The sequence below is a fragment of the Salmo salar genome, chromosome 03, assembly GCF_965601325.2.
Source record: "Salmo salar chromosome 03, fSalSal1, whole genome shotgun sequence".
Classification (NCBI taxonomy): Eukaryota; Metazoa; Chordata; class Actinopteri; order Salmoniformes; family Salmonidae; genus Salmo; species Salmo salar.
In genome coordinates, this window is record NC_138293.1 from 17,120,419 (window position 1) to 17,145,252 (window position 24,834).

Here is a 24,834-nt window from a genome sequence, read left to right on the forward strand (position 1 = left end):
CACACAATGGAATTGAGTCACAAGAACTACGCAAAGTGTCAGCGTCTTTGAAAGTCTAGCATAGATCAGGGGTGTTTGTCTTCCTGTATCTTTTCTTGGAAGTCTTGAATGTCAGCTGGTTAGTTGCCGTAGGGCTTTGAGTCTCCGGCTCTAGTGATCCACGACGGATTCTGGAGATGACTGATATCCTTGGGCGATCACACTACATCTCTCCCTGTATCGTCCAGAAGCGGTCTTTACATCCGGCTCAATGGTTTCACTCTCGGCTCATCGCTGTGCCTCGGTGGGTTGGCATTTCGATCACTAGTCTCTTCAGAAGCAAGTGTGTCTCTGTAATGACTGTAAGTACCATTTTTTGTGTTCTTTTTGGCATGGGTAATAGATGTGTGATGGCATGGCATGTCAGAATTACATTATATGGTTCCATGATTCTCGCATGGTAATTTGATTGTTTACTGACCGTTCTCTATCTTTGAGTAACACTGTCGTAGCAACACTATATCGGTTCTCTGTGAGCCCTCACTCATGAAGGGATGTTTACATACAGTATGTTCAGATGGAGATCAGGTCAGCTTTTTGCTGCTCTCTCAACATCACATTAGATGTAATCACGTATGGGGGCCTATTTGTGAGCGACGTATGATGTTACACAAATGACATCAGAGCCTAGTGTAAACCTTTGCCGTGTTGCCTAATGAGAACATTTGCACACCAAAAGCACTCCTTTATCCATCTTCATCCTCTTCCTCTCAGGAAAATGGAGGAAAGGATGGAGATAAGAATTGACCTCTATCCCAGGCCTGCCTCAGGCCCCAACCAAGAATTCAGCCCCTCCCCCATGCTTGAACCAGGCTCTTTCCACAGTCAGGGTCATTTAATGGAGGACTTTGACATGGATGTAGAGGAAGAGGGCTATAGAAAGAAGGTCACAGAGCAGTGGTGCGACTGCAACAAAGATGCATGTGAGGAGATGGAGGAAGGAAGTAGAGAAAAGGGCAGAGGCAGGATGGTTAACAGTCTGAGCTGGGCTGAGGAGCTGCAGGACATTCTCATTCCTGTGGCTGAGGCTGACTGTCAAAGGAGAACAAGCAGATCATTCGACATCACTGTAAGTGCTCTCTCTCTCTTTATCTCTGTGTTATGATGGTGGTGATGAAAGGTAGTGTGTGTGTGTGTGTGTGTGTGTGTGTGTGTGTGTGTGTGTGTGTGTGTGTGTGTGTGTGTGTGTGTACGGATTGTCCAGTTGATGGCACTGTTTTTCTTTCAGTCCCTTCCACTCCAACACAAACTGAATATAACACAGCATACCTCAGCCAGCCACTGATAGAATAGAGTAAGCTATTAGCTGGAAACGGATCCATCCTTTGACCAATCATGGTCATGAGGTCATGAGGAAGTGGGGTACCATTAAAGACTGTTGTGACACATCTATCCCGTCACTGGGTTTCAATTGTACCATGTGGACTAGTATTTCCTCTCCAACTCTTTTATAGTCAGTATATCGCAAATAGATGAGGGGAAGTGATGGAGTATGACTCATAGGTTCATTAGTTTAATCAGCCACAGTGAGCCACTGCTGCATGGTGACACAGCAGCCTCCGTGTGTGTGTGTGTGTGTGTGTGTGTGTGTGTGCGTGCGTGTGTGTGTGTGTGTGCGCGTGTGCGCATGCGTGTTTGCCTTCTATGTGTCTTATGACTCACCACACGAGAAATGATGGTCAAGAAAGAAGAACAATTCTCCAGGAGGAAAACAAGCAAAGTGTACACTCAAAAACATACAGGAGCAGTCCAAAGTTTGGACACACCTATTAGCCTGGTCTCGCCACCATTGATTTTGTGTGTCTTCCATTCACTCCCATCCTAATTCTTTATCTATCTCAACATGTCCTTGAATTTCTCCCTTCACATTTCTTCATCATGCCATCTTTCCGTGTCACGCTCTAGCAATCATGGTGTTCCCATGGTGGAATGGAGAGATAGAAAGATGGAGGTATAGAAAGACAGAGAGATTTGAGTCAGAAGAGGATATTCATATGATAGGTAAGATATGTAAAACCTCTATGTAACTGACAATCTCTTAGAAAAAAATATTAACTATTGGAATCAAGACTTAAAAATGTCTAATAATGGCACAATATAGAGGGAATATTGGAACATAAATAACGAAATTACAGTTAACGAAAATGTAAGCTTAATTCAGTATACATTAATGTTTAAAATGTATTATAGAAGAGACGATGGCCGAGTCATGTCTTAATTGTAAAACTAACAATGACTCAATAATCCATGCCTTCTGGGAATGCTATAAAGTCCAAAGGTTATGAGCCGAGTTAGAAAGTTGTCTGTCAGAAGTATTACAATGTAAATCTACTTTTCATCCGTCTGTCTGTATATTTCAAGACGTGGCGTATGAGGGTGCAGTGAGATACCCGATGGGTTGGACAATTCTGTTCTCGCCAATTCTCTTCAAAAAAATATATACTTAACTGTAACTCTAGCAAATAATATGCTTCTTTATCTAAATATTGAAAGAGTGTGGGCAACGGAGAGGAACAAAATGGTGCAATTTGAGGAGATAGGTGTAAGAACAACTGGGTCTGGGTAGGTGTGAGAACAGCTGGGTCTGGGCAGGTGTGAGAACAGGTGGGTCTGGGCAGGTGTGAGAACAGGTGGGTCTGGGCAGGTGTGAGAACAGGTGGGTCTGGGCAGGTGTGAGAACAGCTGGGTCTGGGCAGGTGTGAGAACAGCTGGGTCTGGGCAGGTGTGAGAACAGCTGGGTCTGGGCAGGTGTGAGAACAGCTGGGTCTGGGCAGGTGTGAGAACAGGTGGGTCTGGGCAGGTGTGAGAACAGGTGGGTCTGGGCAGGTGTGAGAACTGCTGGGTCTGGGCAGGTGTGAGAACAGCTGGGTCTGGGCAGGTGTGAAAACAGGTGGGTCTGGGCAGGTGTGAGAACAGCTGGGTCTGGGCAGGTGTGAGAAGAGGTGGGTCTGGGCAGGTGTGAAAACAGGTGGGTCTGGGCAGGTGTGAGAACAGCTGGGTCTGGGCAGGTGTGAGAACAGCTGGGTCTGGGCAGGTGTGAGAAGAGGTGGGTCTGGGCAGGTGTGAAAACAGGTGGGTCTGGGCAGGTGTAATGTCTTTGATGTTTGTGTGCGTCTGTTGTATTTTTTAAATATCTTTCTTTAACTAGGCAAGTCAATTAAGAACAAATTCTTATTTACAATGACGGTCTACCCCGGTCAAACCCGGACAACGCTGGGTCAATTTTGCGCCACCCTATGGGACTCCCAATCACGGCCAGATGTGATACAGCCTGGATTCGAACCAGGGACTGTAGTGACGCCTCTTGCACTGAAATGCAATGCCTTCGACCACTGCGCCACTCATGAGCCCTTTTACATGTGTATGTTTGGTAATGTTATAAAATGTAAGAAAGAAAGAGAAAGAGGGTAATGGAGGATATAGAGAAAGAAAGAGAAAGAGGGGAATGGAGGATACAGAGAAAGAAAGAGAAAGAGGGTAATGGAGGATACAGAGAAAGAAAGAGAAAGAGGGTAATGGAGGATATAGAGAAAGAAAGAGAAAGAGGGGAATGGAGGATACAGAGAAAGAAAGAGAAAGAGGGTAATGGAGGATATAGAGAAAGAAAGAGAAAGAGGGGAATGGAGGATACAGAGAAAGAAAGAGAAAGAGGGGAATGGAGGATACCAAGAAAGAAAGAGAATGAGGGGAATGGAGGATACCAAGAAAGAAAGAGAATGAGGGGAATGGAGGATACAGAGAAAGAAAGAGAAAGAGGGGAATGGAGGATACAGAGAAAGAAAGAGAAAGAGGGGAATGGAGGATACAGAGAAAGAAAGAGAAAGAGGGGAATGGAGGATACAGAGAAAGAAAGAGAAAGAGGGGAATGGAGGATACAGAGAAAGAAAGAGAAAGAGGGGAATGGAGGATACAGAGAAAGAAAGAGAAAGAGGGGAATGGAGGATACAGAGAAAGAAAGAGAAAGAGGGGAATGGAGGATACAGAGAAAGAAAGAGATGGAGGAGCAGATAGCAGGTATAGAAAGCAGCAGACATGCTAAACAGTCACACAGAGGAGAGTAGTGGAGAGCGCCTACGTCTTTCCATCAGCTGCGCAGAATCTCTCCCCTCTCCCTCTATCCATCCCTCTCCCTCTCCCTCTATCCATCCCTCTCCCTCTCCCTCTATCCATCCCTCTCCCTCTCCCTCTATCCATCCCGCTCCCTCTCCCTCTATCCATCCCTCTCCCTCTCCCTCTATCCATCCCTCTCCCTCTCCCTCTATCCATCCCTCTCCCTCTCCCTCTATCCATCCCGCTCCCTCTCCCTCTCCCTCTTCTTCCCCCTCCCTTCTGCATGTAGTTGAGGTATATGAGTGGGTCTCCTGGGTCTGGCTCACTGCAGTGTATGGAAGGGTAGGGCTGCTGCCTGTACAATGTGCTGAAGAATGGTGCACCAGGAGAAACGTGTTTACCAGGTGTGTGTTTGTATGGTGTGTGTATGTTCTTGTAGTATAATGTGTTTACATGTATTGAAATACTGTATGTTAGGTTCATATAGCTATGTTAGGTTAATATAGGTATGTTAGATGAATCTGTGGGTTATGTATTTATGTGTGTGTGATTGTATCACACCAGGGTGTGTCCGTGCGTATATTTGACAAGATTGCACGTCTATTTCCGACTATATATATTAGCCTGTAGTTTTTGGTTTGCCATCCTGTCGTGTACATTTCTGCTGTGTACGTTGTTTGGAGGTGTGCATTTCTGCGTATGTGCTGCTAGGTGTACGTGTACATGTGAGGTATGTTAGTGTTTCGCCTAGCTGGTGTTTACATTTTGGTGTGAACATTTTGTACAATGCGTGAGACTTTGTTTGAGAGTATGTTAATGCCATGCTTTTTACAGCTAAGACATTCAGTATCATATACCTAAAACATCATACAGTGTGTGTTGTTTATGTTTCATATCGGCTGTGGTGTAGATGGTCTATCTACCCAGTAAGACAGTACCTGGCTGTGTGTAGATGGTCTATCTACCCAGTAAGACAGTACCTGGCTGTGTGTAGATGGTCTATCTACCCAGTAAGACAGTACCTGGCTGTGTGTAGATGGTCTATCTACCCAGTAAGACAGTACCTGGCTGTGTGTAGATGGTCTATCTACCCAGTAAGACAGTACCTGGCTGTGTGTAGATGGTCTATCTACCCAGTAAGACAGTACCTGGCTGTGGTGTAGATGGTCTATCTACCCAGTAAGACAGTACCTGGCTGTGTGTAGATGGTCTATCTACCCAGTAAGACAGTACCTGGCTGTGGTGTAGATGGTCTATCTACCCAGTAAGACAGTACCTGGCTGTGTGTAGATGGTCTATCTACCAGTAAGACAGTACCTGGCTGTGTGTAGATGGTCTATCTACCCAGTAAGACAGTACCTGGCTGTGTGTAGATGGTCTATCTACCCAGTAAGACAGTACCTGGCTGTGGTGTAGATGGTCTATCTACCCAGTAAGACAGTACCTGGCTGTGTGTAGATGGTCTATCTACCCAGTAAGACAGTACCTGGCTGTGTGTAGATGGTCTATCTACCCATTAAGACAGTACCTGGCTGTGGTGTAGATGGTCTATCTACCCAGTAAGACAGTACCTGGCTGTGGTGTAGATGGTCTATCTACCAGTAAGACAGTACCTGGCTGTGTGTAGATGGTCTATCTACCCAGTAAGACAGTACCTGGCTGTGTGTAGATGGTCTATCTACCCAGTAAGACAGTACCTGGCTGTGTGTAGATGGTCTATCTACCCAGTAAGACAGTACCTGGCTGTGTGTAGATGGTCTATCTACCCAGTAAGACAGTACCTGGCTGTGTGTAGATGGTCTATCTACCCAGTAAGACAGTACCTGGCTGTGTGTAGATGGTCTATCTACCCAGTAAGACAGTACCTGGCTGTGTGTAGATGGTCTATCTACCCAGTAAGACAGTACCTGGCTGTGTGTAGATGGTCTATCTACCCAGTAAGACAGTACCTGGCTGTGTGTAGATGGTCTATCTACCAGTAAGACAGTACCTGGCTGTGTGTAGATGGTCTATCTACCCAGTAAGACAGTACCTGGCTGTGGTGTAGATGGTCTATCTACCAGTAAGACAGTACCTGGCTGTGTGTAGATGGTCTATCTACCCAGTAAGACAGTACCTGGCTGTGGTGTAGATGGTCTATCTACCCAGTAAGACAGTACCTGGCTGTGTGTAGATGGTCTATCTACCCAGTAAGACAGTACCTGGCTGTGTGTAGATGGTCTATCTACCCAGTAAGACAGTACCTGGCTGTGGTGTAGATGGTCTATCTACCCAGTAAGACAGTACCTGGCTGTGTGTAGATGGTCTATCTACCCAGTAAGACAGTACCTGGCTGTGTGTAGATGGTCTATCTACCCAGTAAGACAGTACCTGGCTGTGTGTAGATGGTCTATCTACCAGTAAGACAGTACCTGGCTGTGTGTAGATGGTCTATCTACCCAGTAAGACAGTACCTGGCTGTGTGTAGATGGTCTATCTACCCAGTAAGACAGTACCTGGCTGTGTGTAGATGGTCTATCTACCCAGTAAGACAGTACCTGGCTGTGTGTAGATGGTCTATCTACCCAGTAAGACAGTACCTGGCTGTGTGTAGATGGTCTATCTACCCAGTAAGACAGTACCTGGCTGTGTGTAGATGGTCTATCTACCCAGTAAGACAGTACCTGGCTGTGTGTAGATGGTCTATCTACCCAGTAAGACAGTACCTGGCTGTGTGTAGATGGTCTATCTACCCAGTAAGACAGTACCTGGCTGTGTGTAGATGGTCTATCTACCCAGTAAGACAGTACCTGGCTGTGGTGTAGATGGTCTATCTACCCAGTAAGACAGTACCTGGCTGTGTGTAGATGGTCTATCTACCCAGTAAGACAGTACCTGGCTGTGGTGTAGATGGTCTATCTACCCAGTAAGACAGTACCTGGCTGTGTGTAGATGGTCTATCTACCCAGTAAGACAGTACCTGGCTGTGTGTAGATGGTCTATCTACCCAGTAAGACAGTACCTTTATGATGTTACATCACAGCACCATCTAATCACTTTGTGTGTGTGTGTGTGTGTGTGTGTGTGTGTGTGTGTGTGTGTGTGTGTGTGTGTGTGTGTGTGGTGTGTGTGTGTGTGTGTGTGTGTGTGTGTGTGTGTGTGTGTGTGTGTGTGTGTGTGTGTGTGTGTGTGTGTGTGTGTGTGTGTGTGTGTGTGTGTGTGTGTGTGTGTGTGTGTACACAGCTGATGTGGCACAGTCTACGAGTGGGCTTGAGGAAGTGTGGGTAGAGTCTAAATATGTGTGTGTGTGTGTGTGTGTGTGTGTACACAGCTGATGTGGCACAGTCTACGAGTGGGCTTGAGGAAGTGTGGGTAGAGTCTGTGTGTGTGTGTGTGTGTGTGTGTGTGTGTGTGTGTGTGTGTGTGTGTGTGTGTGTGTGTGTGTGTGTGTGTGTGTGTGTGTGTGTGTGTGTGTGTGTGTGTGTGTGTGTGTGTGTGTGTGTGTGTGTGTGTGTGTGATGTCCCTGAGGGATGTGGGCGCAGTCACGGACTGTAAACATAAAATCTGGAAAGGAAAATCATGTTTACTGTTGCATGATGCATTTCCATTGGATCTCTATCTGTGTGGTTGCAGGAGCAGGCCTCTATGAAGAAAGGATCTGTACGTCGATCTAAAAGCTATATGACACAAACAACCTGCCCAAGAAACAATGTTCTTTGGATGTAGTGGGTGTAGAGTACAAACAGAAAGAACAGGAAAATAGAGATACAGGTAGATCAAAAAGTAGTCAGACATGAGAGATGGGACAGACCAGGTAAAGAGAGGAAGAGGAGAGGAGAGACTATATGAGAGTTAAGATGACAAAAGATATTAAAGGCGAGGACAAAGAAAGATGAGATAAAATCAATGCGAGGTGACTGCACATTTATCTGTGTGTGTGTGTGTTCCGCCTGGGTGCGTTGCTCTTTCCCTTCTCCTCACGACTCACTGAGTCCGCAGTGATTTAGCATCCCAGCAAGTCAGACTCCATTATAACGCTCCAACCATTCCTTCTTCTTCATCCTCCCTCCATTCCTTCACCCATCTCTTCTCTTTGTGTGCTTGTATGACCATACCCCAACTCTACATCTCTCTATTCCCTTGGTTTAAGCAATAGTATACTATGCGTTATTTGTTGTTATACTGACTATAGTTTTCACATTTTACTTAATTGGCCCACCTACTATATATTTTAATGTTGTAGGCTATATTTTAATGTTGTCCAGTCATCTTAGTTTTCTATGCCTCTTAAAAATGCCAATGAATTAAAATCCTTCATCTTTATCATTGGGTTGATGCCTGTTTTTATCATCAGGGTTTTTACTTGAGGTTTATTGTGGTATTGTTGTACTATTGTACTGTGGTATTATTGGAGTATTGATCTCTTATATATGCCTCCACCAGGCCCAGAGGAATGACAGAGAGTCCATCAGGCAGAAACTAGCCTTTGGCAGTTTCTATGACGACGAGGAGCCAGCCATCTACACCAGCTGCAGCAAGAATGGCATTTCCTCCCAGTGGGTTTGTCTGATGGTGCTAATGCATGAGTATACCTGATAGTGTGCGTGTGTTCGTGCGTGCATGTGTCTGTCTGCTTGCTTATGCTCTTTATCGGAAATAGGTAGGTTCATTTGGAATTTTTTGTTTAATTTAGTGTGTGTTGTAGTATTATAAAATAAGGGATCGCCCGTAGTTTCAGGACAGTTTTAGCTGCTGCGGTATCAGTACGCAATAATAGCGTCATACTAAAAATATTGAGTCAGTTGTGTTGCACCCTTTCCACCACTAGATGGTGTGATGCTGTCGAGCTCAGTGAGTGTTTGACGTACTTTCTAGCGGAAGAGAACTAGGCACAGGTCTAGGATCAGAATTCCTTCTGTTTAAAACTGATCATCGTCTCTAGGGATAGCCTCATTCTACTCCTTGAGTAGAGAGCAGAGACGGTAAAGAAATCGATACACCCCACTCCCTATATTTTCTTTTTGGGGCGGGGCCATTCTGGTCTACTTATTTCCCCTGGGCAAACATCTCACTGGCGAACGAGAAGGGACAATAAGAGAGTGAACGTTATTTATAATAAGGTTTACATGGAGAAAATCAGACCTCTCTGAAATAGAAATGGATAGCCCTCCCTTCAGCAAAATATATTTTCCCTAATCCCTCCCTGAACGCTTAAAAACAAATGACCCTCCCATATACAAAAAATTATAATAAAAACATAAAGTGGAAAGCAGAGAACATGCTTACCGTTTACTCTCACTTCTTGGACAGACCAGAGCCATAGATATGCAGTTTTAGAAACTGTTCTTTATCCTGTAAGCATTAGATGGCAGCGCATGAATTTTGATAGAGCAAAGAACTGCGGGCCAGAAGGTTGTGGGTTTGCAGACCAGCCATGGACAAGAGCAGGGGTTGAAAGATCTCCTTTATAGTAAAAGCATTGCACGAATCTATCATCGTGTTTGCAGGTCCGTGAAAAAAATAGCCTTTTAAAAAATGTCAAGCAATTCTATGCCATGTACATATTAGCTGAATCTTTTTTATTACCACACAAATAACTGAATTTACAGGCTAAGAATGGACAGAGAGATAGGCCTGTGTGTTCATTTCATCATATTTCTTAATGCAAAATCAGTGTGTCGTGTTTGCAACGAAACTGTCCCTGTTTGCAAATATTTTAATCTGAGATGTCATTAGGAATCTGAGCATGGTACTTTCAAAAGTTAGGCCTATCTTTCCACCCCACACAGAGTAGGCTACTGACGGAAAAAATGTATGCTTTAACTGCTGGCTAACATTACTCTTCTTCCGTTGCTTAACCCAACGAGAGAAGGTCACAAGTGTTTCCCTAAAGGCTGTCTGGGTTTAAACATACTCTAGGCCTGTTGTACAGGAAGTGAATACCTTAATAAATTGATAGTGACAGAATTATATTACTTCCCAAGAAAAGTCCATGTTTTGTCTCCTTGGCTATAGAAGGTTGTAGCTCAGCATCTGAATGTCAAAGAAACAAAACAAAATATCCCCATGTGCATCCGAGTCACGTCTTACCCGGGTCTTTTACAGCTTGTTTCTAGCATAAAGCATTGTGGGCTAAAGCGCTAATGAGATCTGTTTTATTTTCTTCAAAACTAACAAGGGGTAGGCCTGTGAATTTTAAAATGTTCTTTAACTTTACAGCCCTTCACCGACACGGAGGTAGGTTATTTAAAGAGTGTATGGTGGGTGGAGGAATTGACCGACAAATCTATGGATATAGCCGCTTATAGCCTAATTTAGTCTGTCAAACAGGTAGACCGACCTCATATTTCGTAAATAGGAAGAAATAGGCTCCAACACAAAGCCCTCTTGTTGTTAGTAAAGTCTAACTAAAATGAAGACGGTTTAAATGAATTATGCCTACTGGAATTTACCTACTTTCAGCACCATGAGCCGTCCATTTCGGATTCATTGTGCTGCGGCTGCTGCTTCAAGTTTCAGCACCACAATGTACGTTACTCAAATCTGGCTTATTGTGAGGTCAATAACTCTGATAAATGCATCATGGGCAAGAAACATATTGTTTTTAATCAAATCAATTATAGTAGTAGCAAGCTATCAAAGTAGTTCTCTTCACCTTCGCGCTCTCCTTCTCAAACTGAACAGAACATAGGCTATAGACTAGTCCGCATGCAAGATAGTGCATTCTTTTAGACTAGGCCTAATCAACTAGGCCTAATTAACTAGGCCTAATCAACTAGGCCTAATCATTATTTTCGGGAGAAGCCTTTGACTCTACTCCTGAACTACAACCGTAGGCCTACAAAGCACAGCCATTGGTTAGGCACACAAAAACGTTTTTTTTGTTATCAGGAAGAGCAAACAGGCCGGGGCTCAGGGTTGTAATGTCCAATGCAGCCTAGTTTTATTTACACCATCCCAGCAGCTATCTTAGAAATACAACTTTGCTCTGTGCTTCTACGACCATGCACTTCGTAGACTACAGCCTATAGATCATTTGATTGAGACCACAATATATGGCCTATAGGCGCACATGATAGTGCACGATCAGCAGAGAATCAGAGATGAGGGGCGGCATCGGGCACACATTGATATATATATCCTAATAAGCAACTAATTCTAAAACACTGAGAAATATTGACATTCCATAAATTACAATTACAAAATACTAAACCCTCCCCTTGACTGAAATGTAAAAAGCGATGACCCTCGCCCATTTTCCTCCTGGTAACCAAGCTGTAAATTCCGATCCCTCCCTAAGTAGACCAGAGCCAGGTGTTACATCTCTCACGTGAGCATGACAGATATTATGGAGGAACCATAAACTCACACAGGAAAAGCATGCTCACAGTACACAGAACCAAAATATAATCACAACAGTTTTGGTCCCATGTTTCATGAGGTGAAATAAAATCTCCCAGAAATATACCATACGCATAAAAAGCTTTCTTCTCTAAAATTGTGTGCACAAATTTGTTTACGTCCCTGTTAGTGAGCATTTCTCCTTTGCCAAGATAATCCATCCACCTGACAGGTGTGGTATATCAACAAGCTGATTAAACAGCATGATCAATACACAGGTGCACCTTGTGCTGGGGACAATAAAAGGCCACTCTAAAATGTGTAGTTTTGTCACACAACACAATGCCATAGGTGTCTCACGTTTTGAGGCAGTGTGCAATTGGCATGCTGACTGCAAGAATGTCCAACAGAGCTGTTTCCAGAGAATTGGATGTTCATTTCTCTACCATAAGCTGCCTCCAACGTCGTTTTAGAGAATTTGGCAGTACTTCCAACTGGCCTCACAACCGCAGACCACGTGTAACCACGCCAGCCTACGACCTCCACATCGGGCTTATTCACCTGCGGGATCGTCTGAGACCAGCTACCCAGACAGCTGTTGAAACGGAAAAGTATTTATGTCTGTAATAAAGCACTTTTGTGTTGAAAACCTCATTCTGATTGGCTGGGCCTGGCTCCCAAGTGGGTGGGACTATGCCCTCCCAGGCCCACCCATAGCTGCGCCACTGCCCAGTCATGTGAAATCCATAGATTAGGGCCGAGTGAATTCATTTAAATTGACTGATTTCCTTATATGAACTGTAACTCAGTAAAATCGTTGAAATTGTTGCATGTTGCTTTTATATTTGTGTTCATTATAATTACCAAGCCATTGAGCGAGTTACTTCCGGGCAACAACAGAACCACTGGTCTAGGGGATAGGGGGAAATTTGGGATTGGCCCTTTGTCTGGAAGCAGCAGATGCCTTTTTTTATTTATATTCATGTCAAAGTGTCAGTTTATCCTCCCTGAAGTGAGTCATTTAGGCGGAGAAAATCCCACAGGGGGAGACAAGAAAATGTATAGAGAAAGACAGAGTGGCTTCCCGGAAAGCTACATTGATTTCTCTGTTTTTCACCCAGTAACAGTAACACAAGAGCTTCATTCTAAAGGGCAAGACGAGTCACTGACTGTAAATGGCTGAACGGGAAAGGATACAGATGTAATAAGCTTACAGCACATGGACATACTGATCAATGTAATCTTCTCACACTGACTTATAAATACTCATCAGCTCATAGCATAGTGCAAACACACAAAAACAAATGCACAATGTCACTTCAAATGACACAAATGTCACACGCTAAAATAATGTGCATTCACACGTAACCACTGAATCCACAAACCCAAAGCATACTACACCCACACACTAAGTTTATGAGTATAGACACACGAGGTTACGCCATGCCTTCAGAAACGGCAAGTCTCTGACGAGTGAACTACACCTACACATTTTCCTGGAAAAGGGGTTGGTGTTTATCCTAAATAAAGGGGACCGCCCCTTTTCAGTCCTGTTTAGGGAAGTGCTCATCTGTCTGTGGTCAAGCTACTGGAAATAAAGAAGTGTTGCCTCTTTCTGTCCACTGCTCCTATTGAACGTTCTCTGGTCACATGACCCTTAGTGTTGGTCAAAGTGTAGCTACCGGTACATTGTAAGGTGGAAATTCCAACGCTAACAGGCTTTTAGGGGTTGAGTGCAGTTCTTATTCCAACTTTGAAGCAAGGAGTCTAGGTTTCAACCAAATTCTCACATCTTGTTTAGTGAGAGCTTCTTGAATGAATGAATGACGTATGGACTGTTATGATGACTGAAATGTCTTGCTTACTGAAGGTGACTGAGAGTCTGTTTGACTCGTCATCACTGTGGCTGAGAGATTTCAATGGTTCCAATTATTATGTCATGTTATGGGTCTGGTTGTTTAATTTACCATTTTGTTATTGCTTGTGACGACATATGATGTTACCAAACGAAACCGCACAATGCCCAAGTTAACATAGTAAACAAAAATCCGGGACACTCAAGTTAGTATGATATGTTACTGTTGGTATGGTTGCATAAGACAGAAGGTAAATACAGCAAACTTCTAGCAACCCAAAGGTTGTGTGTTCGAATCTCATCATGGACAACTTTAGCAGTTAATTAGCAACTTACACATTTTTAGCTACTTTGGAACTATTTAGCATGTTAGCTAACCGTTTCCCTAACCCTAACCTTAACCCTTTAACCTAACTCCTAACCCTAACCCCTAGTCTAGCTAATGTTAGCCACCTAGCTAATGTAGCAACAACATTTCGGGAATTTGTAAAATATCATACGTATTGCAAATTCATAACATATTGTATGAATGGCAATTCGTAACATATATAAATTGTAATTCGTAACATATTATACTTAATGGATGATGGACATCCACAAATTAATACATACCATACGAAATATAGCATATCATACTAAATGGAGGGAGACCAATTCACGTTTACTGTGTTATGTTTACAACTGAGTCCAGGTTGCACACAATCCCTTCTGCCCTCATTCACTCCCCTGTGTGGATCTGAGTGAAGGGAAGGGGAAAGGGATGATACCTAGTCAGTTATACAACTGAATGCCTTCAACTGAAATGTGTCTTCCGCATTTAACCCAACCCCTCTGAATCAGAGAGGTGCGGGGTCGCTTTCTTAATGGAAGGCTATGTTGTCAGGGGCTAACTGCCTTGTTCAAGAACAGAACGGCAGATTTTTCCACCTTTCCGGCTCGGGGATTCAAACCAGCGACCTTTCGGTTACTGGCCCAATGCTCTTCACAGCTAGGCTACCTGCCGCCTCTATGACTGGGTTACTGGTGTAAAAGCAATAGCTCCACCTTTCATGTTTTTTGAAAGTCAGACCTTAGATTAGCGAAGGACAGTGAAGGAAATGCAGCCAGGATTTGTAGGGTTATATGGATCAGGGGTAAGGTTATATGGATCAGGGGTGGGATTATATGGATCAGGGGTAGGGTTATATGGATCAGGGGTGGGGTTATATGGATCAGGGGTGGGGTTATATGGATCAGGGGTTGGGTTATATGGATCAGGGGTAGGGTTATATGGATCAGGGGTGGGGTTATATGGATCAGGGTTGGGGTTATATGGATCAGGGGTAGGGTTATATGGATCAGGGGTAGGGTTATATGGATCAGGGTTGGGGTTATATGGATCAGGGGTAGGGTTATATGGATCAGGGGTAGGGTTATATGGATCAGGGGTAGGATTATATGGATCAGGGGTAGGGTTATATGGATCAGGGGTAGGGTTATATGGATCAGGGGTAGGGTTATATGGATCAGGGGTAGGATTATATGGATCAGGGGTAGGGTTATATGGATCAGGGGTAGGGTTATATGGATCAGGGGTAGGGTTATATGGATCAGGGGTAGGATTATATGGATACATTTGGAATTGAGCGATTATCTCGCCCCCTTCCTTCATCTAACTGTATTCCTCTCCCTCCTGCTCCCCTTTTTTTCAGGCTGTGATTTGATTATTCAATCTCTCTCTCCCCCTCTCCTTTTCTATCTCCTGTCCCCCTCTCTCTCTCTCTCACTGTCAGGCCTCAAAGCGGTGTGAACCTGCAGGTGTGTTTTGTGAATGACAGCAACAGTGACAAGGACAGCGATGCAGAGGACAGCAGGACAGAGACCAGCCTGGACACGCCGCTGTCACCTGTGGTACACGCTAAAGATGTAGATGTGTGTGTGGCGTGTGTTCTCATTCACACAACTGATACTTTGGAACCTGACCTAACAGGACTTAACAGGAGAAAAATAAGCTAATTGACTGTGGAATGTGTGTGTGAGCACACACACACCAATGTGTTTGTGTTTGATGACTATGAAGTATGCATGTATTTACATTACAATCTATGATTCTGTATAACTAGCATGTGTATGTGTACTTACTGTGGTGTATGTGTGCGTCCATCCAGAGCAAGCAAAGTTCGTCCCTGTCGGACCGGGACACAGGAGAGGAGGACTCAGACCCCCTGGAGGATTGTGGCTTCTGGCGGGTGCAGCGGCGGCTCCAAGAGGAGGCACGGGTGGCCCTGGCGTTGGCTCGCCCTATGGCCCACATGCAGGTAGAGGTGGAGAGACAGATCCAGATCCACCGCCGCTCGCCCGTTGCCGACCTGGTCAGTGTGTGTGTGTGTGTTGTAGACCTGTCATTTCTGATAAGTTGACTTGGCTGGAGAGAGAGGACACTTGAAGCCATGGTGCAGTCAGAATAACACATTTAATACCTAGCGTGGTGTAGCGGTCTAAGCTGCAGCTTAAGACACACATGTCTGGTGTTGACATAGGTTAGAATCCAGGCTACTGCCCTTTGACACAACCTCTATCTTTCCTCATGTCAGAAAAATATGTATTTAGAATTATTCTGGGTACATGCATTCAATATGCAAGATGCGAGATCAAGTTACATCTTAGATGCAAGGGCATAGTACAAAAATAATAGCATCGTATTTCCGATTACAGTTGTTGGTGTTAAAAGCACTGGCTAAAAAGCCCAAATGTAATGGCTAAGAAGCCAATTATTCGCAAGATCAGATGTTGGTTGAAATGAAACTGATACCACTTTCAGTCAAACAACAAGAACAATGAAACTTTTTCATGTTTCCTGGTACAGAGAGTGAAATTCTGCCGTCTCAGCCAGTTCCAGATTGGATTGTCATGAGTTCCTGAGGCCTTTGAGAACTCTTTCCTGTGTGATCTGAGGCCCAGGGTGATGGAAAAACACTTGTACTTCAAACCATTTTAACTTACACTACCGTTCAAAAGTTTGGGGTCACTTAGAATTGTCCTTGTTTTTGAAAGAAACATTAACATTGTCTACACTGTATTTCTGATCAATTTGATGTTATTTTAATGGACAAAAAATATGCTTTTCTTTCAAAAACAAGGAAATTTCTAAGTGACCCCAAACGTTTGAACGGTAGTGTATGTGCAAGCAATTAACTTCTGAGCAAGCAATTAACTTATGAGCAAGCAATTAACTTATGAGCAAGCAATTAAGCAGGTTACTCTTATTATGATTGCAAACAAAAATAAGTAGGATATGGCATCTGGCTTGGGTTGTCCTCTGTCCTCAGTGTGTGTGTGTGTGTGACTATGTGTCTGTGACTATGACAGTGTGCGTGTGACTGTGTGCATGTGACTGTGTGCGTTTGACTGTGTGTGTGACTGTGTGCGTGCAAGAGGCCTGACAGGCAGCCGGGGCGGGACAGAGTGTTTATTAGCCTCAGCTGGTCGACCTAGTAATTTACTGGAATAAACAGTCAATTTAGTAATTTACTGGAATAAACAGTCAATTTAGTAATTTACTGGAATAAACAGTCAATTTAGTAATTTACTGGAATAAACAGTCGACTTAGTAATTTACTGGAATAAACAGTCGACTTAGTAATTTACTGGAATAAACAGTCAATTTTTAATTTACTGGAATAAACAGTCGAACTAGTAATTTACTGGAATAAACAGTCCATTTTTAATTTACTGGAATAAACAGTCGACCTAGTAATTTACTGGAATAAACAGTCGACCTAGTAATTTACTGGAATAAACAGTCGACCTAGTAATTTACTGGAATAAAAAGTTGATTTAGTAATTTACTGGAATAAACAGTCGATTTAGTAATTTACTGGAATAAACAGTCGACCTAGTAATTTACTGGAATAAACAGTCGACCTAGTAATTTACTGGAATAAACAGTCGACCTAGTAATTTACTGGAATAAACAGTCGACCTAGTAATTTACTGGAATAAACAGTCGATTTAGTAATTTACTGGAATAAACAGTCAATTTAGTAATTTACTGGAATAAACAGTCGACCTAGTAATTTACTGGAATAAACAGTCGACCTAGTAATTTACTGGAATAAACAGTCGACTTAGTAATTTACTGGAATAAACAGTCGACTTAGTAATTTACTGGAATAAACAGTCGACTTAGTATTTTACTGGAATAAACAGTCAATTTTTTATTTACTGTAATAAACAGTCGACCTAGTAATTTACTGGAATAAACAGTCGACTTAGTAATTTACTGGAATAAACAGTCCATTTTTAATTTACTGGAATAAACAGTCGACCTAGTAATTTACTGGAATAAACAGTCGACCTAGTAATTTACTGGAATAAACAGTCGACCTAGTAATTTACTGGAATAAACAGTCGGCCTAGTAATTTAGTGGAATAAACAGTCGATTTAGTAATTTACTGGAATAAAAGTCAATTTAGTAATTTACTGGAATAAACAGTCAATTTAGTAATTTACTGGAATAAACAGTCGACCTAGTAATTTACTGGAATAAACAGTCGACCTAGTAATTTACTGGAATAAACAGTCGACTTAGTAATTTACTGGAATAAACTTGGTAGTCGACCTAGTAAATTTACTGGAATAAACAGTCGACCTAGTAATTTACTGGAATAAACAGTCGACCTAGTAATTTACTGGAATAAACAGTCGATTTAGTAATTTACTGGAATAAACAGTCAACTTAGTAATTTACTGGAATAAACAGTCGACCTAGTAATTTACTGGAATAAACAGTCGATTTAGTAATTTACTGGAATAAACAGTCAATTTAGTAATTTACTGGAATAAACAGTCGACCTAGTAATTTACTGGAATAAACAGTCGACCTAGTAATTTACTGGAATAAACAGTCAATTTAGTAATTTACTGGAATAAACAGTCAATTTAGTAATTTACTGGAATAAACAGTCAATTTAGTAATTTACTGGAATAAACAGTCAATTTAGTAATTTACTGGAATAAACAGTCGACCTAGTAATTTACTGGAATAAACAGTCGACTTAGTAATTTACTGGAATAAACTTGGTAGTCGACCTAGTAAATTTACTTGAATAAACAGTCGACCTAGTAATTTACTGGAATAAACAGTCAATTTAGTAATTTACTGGAATAAACAGTCAATTTAGTAATTTACTGGAATAAACAGTCGACCTAGTAATTTACTGGAATAAACAGTCGACTTAGTAATTTACTGGAATAAACTTGGTAGTCGACCTAGTAAATTTACTGGAATAAACAGTCGACCTAGTAATTTACTGGAATAAACTTGGTAGTCGACCTAGTAATTTACTGGAATAAACAGTCGACTTAGTAATTTACTGGAATAAACTTGGTAGTCGACCTAGTAATTTACTGGAATAAACAGTCGACCTAGTAATTTACTGGAATAAACTTGGTAGTCGACCTAGTAATTTACTGGAATAAACAGTCGATTTAGTAATTTACTGGAATAAACAGTCGACTTAGTGCTTTTTTGGAACAAGCTTTAGCACTTCTAAGAAATTGGTAGCTACCTAGAAGTAGTGTAATTTTTATATTTTCCCCGCCCTAAGATTGTGGTGAATGTTAGTACGACCATACAGTCATTGTGTGTCAGACCGAGTGAATTCCCCCCTGACTGGAGTTTTACTGAACTGTTGATGTGTGTGTCAGTACCTAAACAAACAATAGTGAGATGATGGCATTTAACTTGCCCCGGTCTAAAGAAACTGCTCTAAGATCAGGATAACAGAAAGGTTTGAATTATTTGCATATACATTGCCTTCAGAAATTATTCACACCCCTTGACATTTTCCACATTTTGTTGTGTTACAGCCTGAATTTAAAATTGATTAAATTGAGATGTTGTGTCACTGTCCTACACACAATACCCTATAAAGTCAAAATGGAATTATGTTTTTATTTATTTATTTACCAATTCATTAAAAATCGAAAGCTAAAATGTCTTGAGTCAATAAGTATACAACCCCTTTATTATGGCATGCCTAAATAAGTTCAGGAGTAAAAATGTGCTTAACAAGTCACATAATAAGTTGCATGGACTCACTCTGTGTGCAATAATAGTGTTTAACATGATTTTTTAATGACTACCTCATCTCTGTGCCCAACACATACAATTATCTGTAAGGTCCCTCAGTCGAGCAGTGAATTTCAAACAGATTAAACCACAAAGACAATAGGTTTTCCAATGCCTTGCAAAGAAGGGCACCTATTGGTAGATGAGTAAAAAATAAAATAAAAATCAGACATTGAATATCTTTGATCATGGTGAAATTATTCATTACACTTTGGATGGTGTATGAATACACACAGTCACTACAAAGATACAGACGTCCTTCCTAACTCCGTTGCCAGAGAGGAAGGAAGCCACTTGGGGATTTCACCATGAGGCCAATGGTGACTTTAAAACAGATACATGTTTTAAATGGCTGTGATGGGAAAAAAACTGAGGATGAAACAACAACATTTTAGTTACTCCACAATATTAACCTAAATGACAGAGTGAAAAGAAGGAAACCTGGACTGGAAAAAAATATTAAAAAACATGCATCCTGTGTGCAATAAGGCACTAAGGTAAAACTGCAGAAAATGTGGCAAAGAAATTGACTTAATGTCCTGAATACAAAGCATTATGTTTGGGGCAAATCCAACACAACACATCACTGAGTATCGCTCTTCATATTTTCAAGCATTCTGGTGGCTGCATAATGTTATGGGTATGCTTGTCATCAGCAAGGACTAGGGAGTATTTTAGAAATGGAATATAGCTAACCACAGGCAAAATCCTAGAGGAAAACCTGGTTCAGTCTGCTTTCCAACAGACACTGGGAGACATTCACCTTTCAGCAGGACAATAACCTAAAACACAAGGTCAAATATACACTGGAGTTGCTTACCAAGACGACATTGAATGTTCCTGAGTGGTCTAGTTACAGTTGTGACTTAAATCGGTTTGAAAATCTATGGCAAGACTTGAAAATGGCTGTTTAGTAATGATCAACAACTAACTTGACAGAGCTTGAAGAATTTAAATAATGTGAAAAATGATGTGCCAATATTGTGCAATCCAGGTGTGCAAAGCTCTTTGACATTAGAGAATTTTGTGCGTATTATTGATGACAAAAAAAGACAATTAAATCCACTTCAATCCCACATTTTAACACAAACAATGTGGAAAAAGTTGGGGGCGTGAATACTTTTTCAAAGCACTGTAATCACCCTAACCCCAAAGGCCCAAATACAGTGCATTCGGAAAGTATTCAGACACATTCACTTTTTCCACATTTTGTTACATTTTAGAAATTTGTGCGATTAAAAAAAATAAAAATAAACATTTAACTGAAATATCACATTTACATAAGTATTCAGACCCTGTACTCAGTACTTTTTTGAAGAACCTTTTGCAGCGATTACAGCCTTGAGTCTTCTTGGGTATGACACTACAAGCTTGGCACACCTGTATTTGGGGAGTTTCTTCTCTGCAGATCCTCTCAAGCTCTGTCAAGTTGGATGGGGAGGGTCGCTTCACATCTATTTTCAGGTCTCTCCAGAGATCTTCGATCGGGATCAAGTCCAGACTCTGGCTGGGCCACTCAAGGACATTCAGAGACTTGTCCCGAAGCCACTCCTGCGTTGTCTTAGCTGTGTGCTTAGGGAGGGTTGTTATTCTGTTGGAAGGCGAACCTTTGCCCCATTCTGAGGTCCTGAGCAGGTTTTCATTAAGGATCTCTCTGTTCTTTGCTCCGTTCATCTTTCCTTTGATCCTGATTAGTCTCCCAGTCCCTGCCACTGAAAAACATCCCCACAGCATGATGCTGCCACTACCATGCTTCACTATAGGGATGATGATAGGTTTCCTTCAGACGTGACGCTTGGCATTCAGGCCAAAGAGTTCAATCTTGGTTTCATCAGACCAGAGAATCTTGTTTCTCATGGTCTGAGAGTCCTTTAAGTGCCTTTTGGCAAACTCCAAGCAGGCTGTCATGTGCCTTTTACTGATGAGTGGCTTCAATCTGGCCACTCTACCATAAAGGCCTGATTGGTGGAGTGCTGCAGAGATGGTTGTCCTTCTGGAAGGTTCGCCCATCTCCACAGAGGAACTCTGGTGCTCTGTAAGAGTGACCATCGGGTTCTTGGTCACCTCCCTTCCCCAATTGCTCAGTTTGGCCGGGTGGTCAGCTCTAGGAAGAATCTTGGTGGTTCCAAACTTCTTGCATTTAAGAATGATGGAGGCCAGTGTGTTCTTGGGGACTTTCAATGCTGCAGAATGTTTTTGGTACCCTTCCCCATATCTGTGCCTCGACACAATCCTGTCTCTGAGCTCTACGGACAATTCCTTCGACCTCATGTCTTGATTTTTGCTCTGAAATTAACTGTCAACTGTGGGACCTTATATTGACAGCTGTGTGCCTTTCAAAATCATGTCCAATCAATTGAATTTACCACAGGTGGACTCCAATCAAGTTGTAGAAACATCTCAAGGATGATCAATGGAAACAGGATGCACCTGAGCTCAATTTCGAGTCCCATAGCAAAGGGTCTGAATATTTATGTAAATAAGGTATTTCTGTTATTATTATTATTTTTAATTGCAAAAATTCCTAAAAAACTGTTTTGCTTTTTCATTATGGGGTATAGTAGATTGAGGATTTTTTTTTAAATCCATTTTAGAATAAGGCAGTAACATAACAAAATTGCTTCTCTCTAAACATGACTGTACCTAATGTTCCCCTGCTTGTCTAGTTAATGTTCTAACGTTGTCCCCATGTCTGTTTGTGTGCAGCTGCCCCACCTGCCCCATATCAGCGAGGGTCTGATGAAGAGGAGTCTGAGGAGGGGAGACATGAGGGACATGAGCCTGGGCCAGCTTCAGGTCATCACCAACGATCTGCACTCGCAGATACAGAGTGAGTACACACACGTACGTATGCACATGCACCACCGGAGGCTGGTGAGAGGGGGACGGCTCATAATAATGTCTGGAATGGAATAAATGGAATGGTATTAAAACCTATAGAAAGCATGTGTTCGATACTATTCCATTAATTCCATTCCAGCCATTACTATGAGCCCGTCCTCCCCAATTAAGGTGGCCCCAGCCACCTGTGGTACACACCCAATCTACCTTTCATCACCACCATCATAACTCTGTTGTTCCAGGGGCTATGAGGATGTTAAGATAACGTTGTGGTGACGTTGCAGGCCTGAATGAGGAGCTGGTGCAGCTGCTGCTGATCAGAGATGAGCTCCATGTGGAGCAGGACGCCATGCTGGTGGACATAGAGGACCTGACCAGGTGACGATCATATTGTACAGTACTGTGAACATAGAAGCCCACACACATACTGTACATGCATTAAAGCACACACATACACACACACACACACACACACACACACACACACACACACACACACACACACACACACACACACACACACACACACACTTGCGCACCAACACCACTAATAGCACCACCATTAGGTCTCTGTAGTAACCTTAGTTCTGGAGGTCAAGTGCCATGGAAAGTCTCAGCTAAAATACAATCTTCTGAAAACAAACTAGTCTTTTTTTTTAAAGGATCTAATGATAATTTTTCATGCATTCTTTAATGTAACTGTTATTTGTTGTTCTTTCTTGTCACAGGCATGCTCAGAGCCAGCAGAGACACATGGCAGAGAAAACCCTCTCCAAATAAAACCCATGGTCACCTGTCCCCATCATCACCTACGTCACATGACAGCCACAACCAACTCAGAGCAGTGGTCAACAACCCTGGTCTTGGAGAGCAATAAGGCTTGCAGGGTTTTGTTCCAGGTCAGCACTTTCACACCTGATTTAACTGATTAATACCTTTGATGACTAGGCAATTTGTTGATTCAGGGTTGTTTTAGTGCTGGGCTGGAACAAAAGCCTGGACATGCTTTAGCTCTCCAGAACGAGGGTTGTTGTCCATGGCTACAGAGGGACCAAACCCAACCGGGAGTCATACAAAGTCCTGAGTTTTAAGTGTTCAGGCAAAACTCCAGGCCCCAGTCATAAACCATGTGTCGTAGTGACAGTTTGATCACAGAAGATGACTAGAGTTCTGTTTGTTGCCCCGCTCAGCCAGTCGTGGTGCTTTGTAGAATACTAAACACACATAGCTGTTTGTGCTGTTGGTAAGGAATTAGCTCCTAGGCTTCCCAGTGTATAAACATTGTGGCAACTACACAGATCTTGTATGAATAATTTAGACACACAAATGGATGTAGTACAGCTGTTGTTGCATAATTCCAACTGTTTAAACATTCTGATGTTTTGAAGCTTTACTGGTTGACCCTTGATTTTGCCAAATGTTTACAGACAGATTGCGATGACCTTATTTTTGTCTGTACTTTAAATTAAATGGAAGATACGAGTCCTTTTGGTGTTTTTTGTGGCAGAGTTCAAGTAATGGGGGTGCTTAACTAATATTGACACCCATATGTTCAAAATATTAACATATTTTTAGGGCGCCACCAAAGGTCAGTATGTAATTCGATCCCTGCTTTTTGACCCAAATGCTACTCCACAGAAAAACAATGTATTTTAAGACAAAATATTATTGACAGAGTCAAATCTCAATGGTTAAGAACTAAAGATGTCTGAGCTGACTGTTCTTGACAATGGTAAAGTGATAGCTGGTCGGTCTGGGCTAAATAAAAAAACGTTGCTGAGCTGGAAAGAGACTTGGATGCCTTGTGGCCTGGTTCAAGATGACATCTTTGTTCAGTATGATTAGTCCATCTTCAGCATTTAGAGAATGTCATTTTCCAGCAGCTCTTTTTTGTTGTTATTATTCTCAGTCGTATTATACTAAGGTCCGTCAACTGTATTATGCTGCATTCTGAAAACGTTTTGTGTACAGAGATTAAAATTATAGATAAACGTTTGAAGTGTTTGCTTGTCTTTATTAGTTCATTGTTGTGTTGTTATGGTCAGTATTGATACCCATCTGAACCAGATCTAACTGACAGTAGATGAGACAGTCCAAATTAATTAATGAATTGTACAGAAGGGTGCTTGAGGGACCTAAGAAGGCTACATTAGCCTACATGTGCCTTATAAATATATACTGCTCAAAAAAATAAAGTGAACACTTAAACAACACAATGTAACTCCAAGTCAATCACACTTCTGTGAAATCAAACTGTCCACTTAGGAAGCAACACTGATTGACAATAAATGTCACATGCTGTTGTGCAACTGGAATAGACAACAGGTGGAAATTATAGGCAATAAGCAAGACACCCCCAATAAAGGAGTGGTTCTGCAGGTGGAGACCACAGACCACTTCTCAGTTCCTATGCTTCCTGGCTGATGTTTTGGTCACTTTTGAATGCTGGCGGTGCTTTCACTCTAGTGGTAGCATGAGACGGAGTCTACAACCCACACAAGTGGCTCAGGTAGTGCAGCTCATCCAGGATGGCACATCAATGCGAGCTGTGGCAAGAAGGTATGCTGTGTCTGTCAGCGTAGTGTCCAGAGCATGGAGGCGCTACCAGGAGACAG

General features: G+C 42.3%; 1 protein-coding gene across 1 annotated transcript; it reads left to right on the forward strand.

The window, feature by feature from the left end:
• The first annotated feature begins 4,360 nt into the window (after positions 1 to 4,360).
• Positions 4,361 to 23,619, forward strand: LOC106599072 (schwannomin-interacting protein 1). Its single transcript, XM_014190133.3, has 7 exons — positions 4,361 to 4,493; positions 8,513 to 8,625; positions 15,038 to 15,155; positions 15,413 to 15,616; positions 22,085 to 22,208; positions 22,504 to 22,597; positions 22,948 to 23,619. The coding sequence occupies exons 1-7, from the start codon at positions 4,464 to 4,466 to the stop codon at positions 22,997 to 22,999; spliced, it is 735 nt and encodes a 244-aa protein (XP_014045608.1). The 5' UTR covers positions 4,361 to 4,463; the 3' UTR covers positions 23,000 to 23,619.
• The last annotated feature ends 1,215 nt before the right edge of the window (positions 23,620 to 24,834 follow it).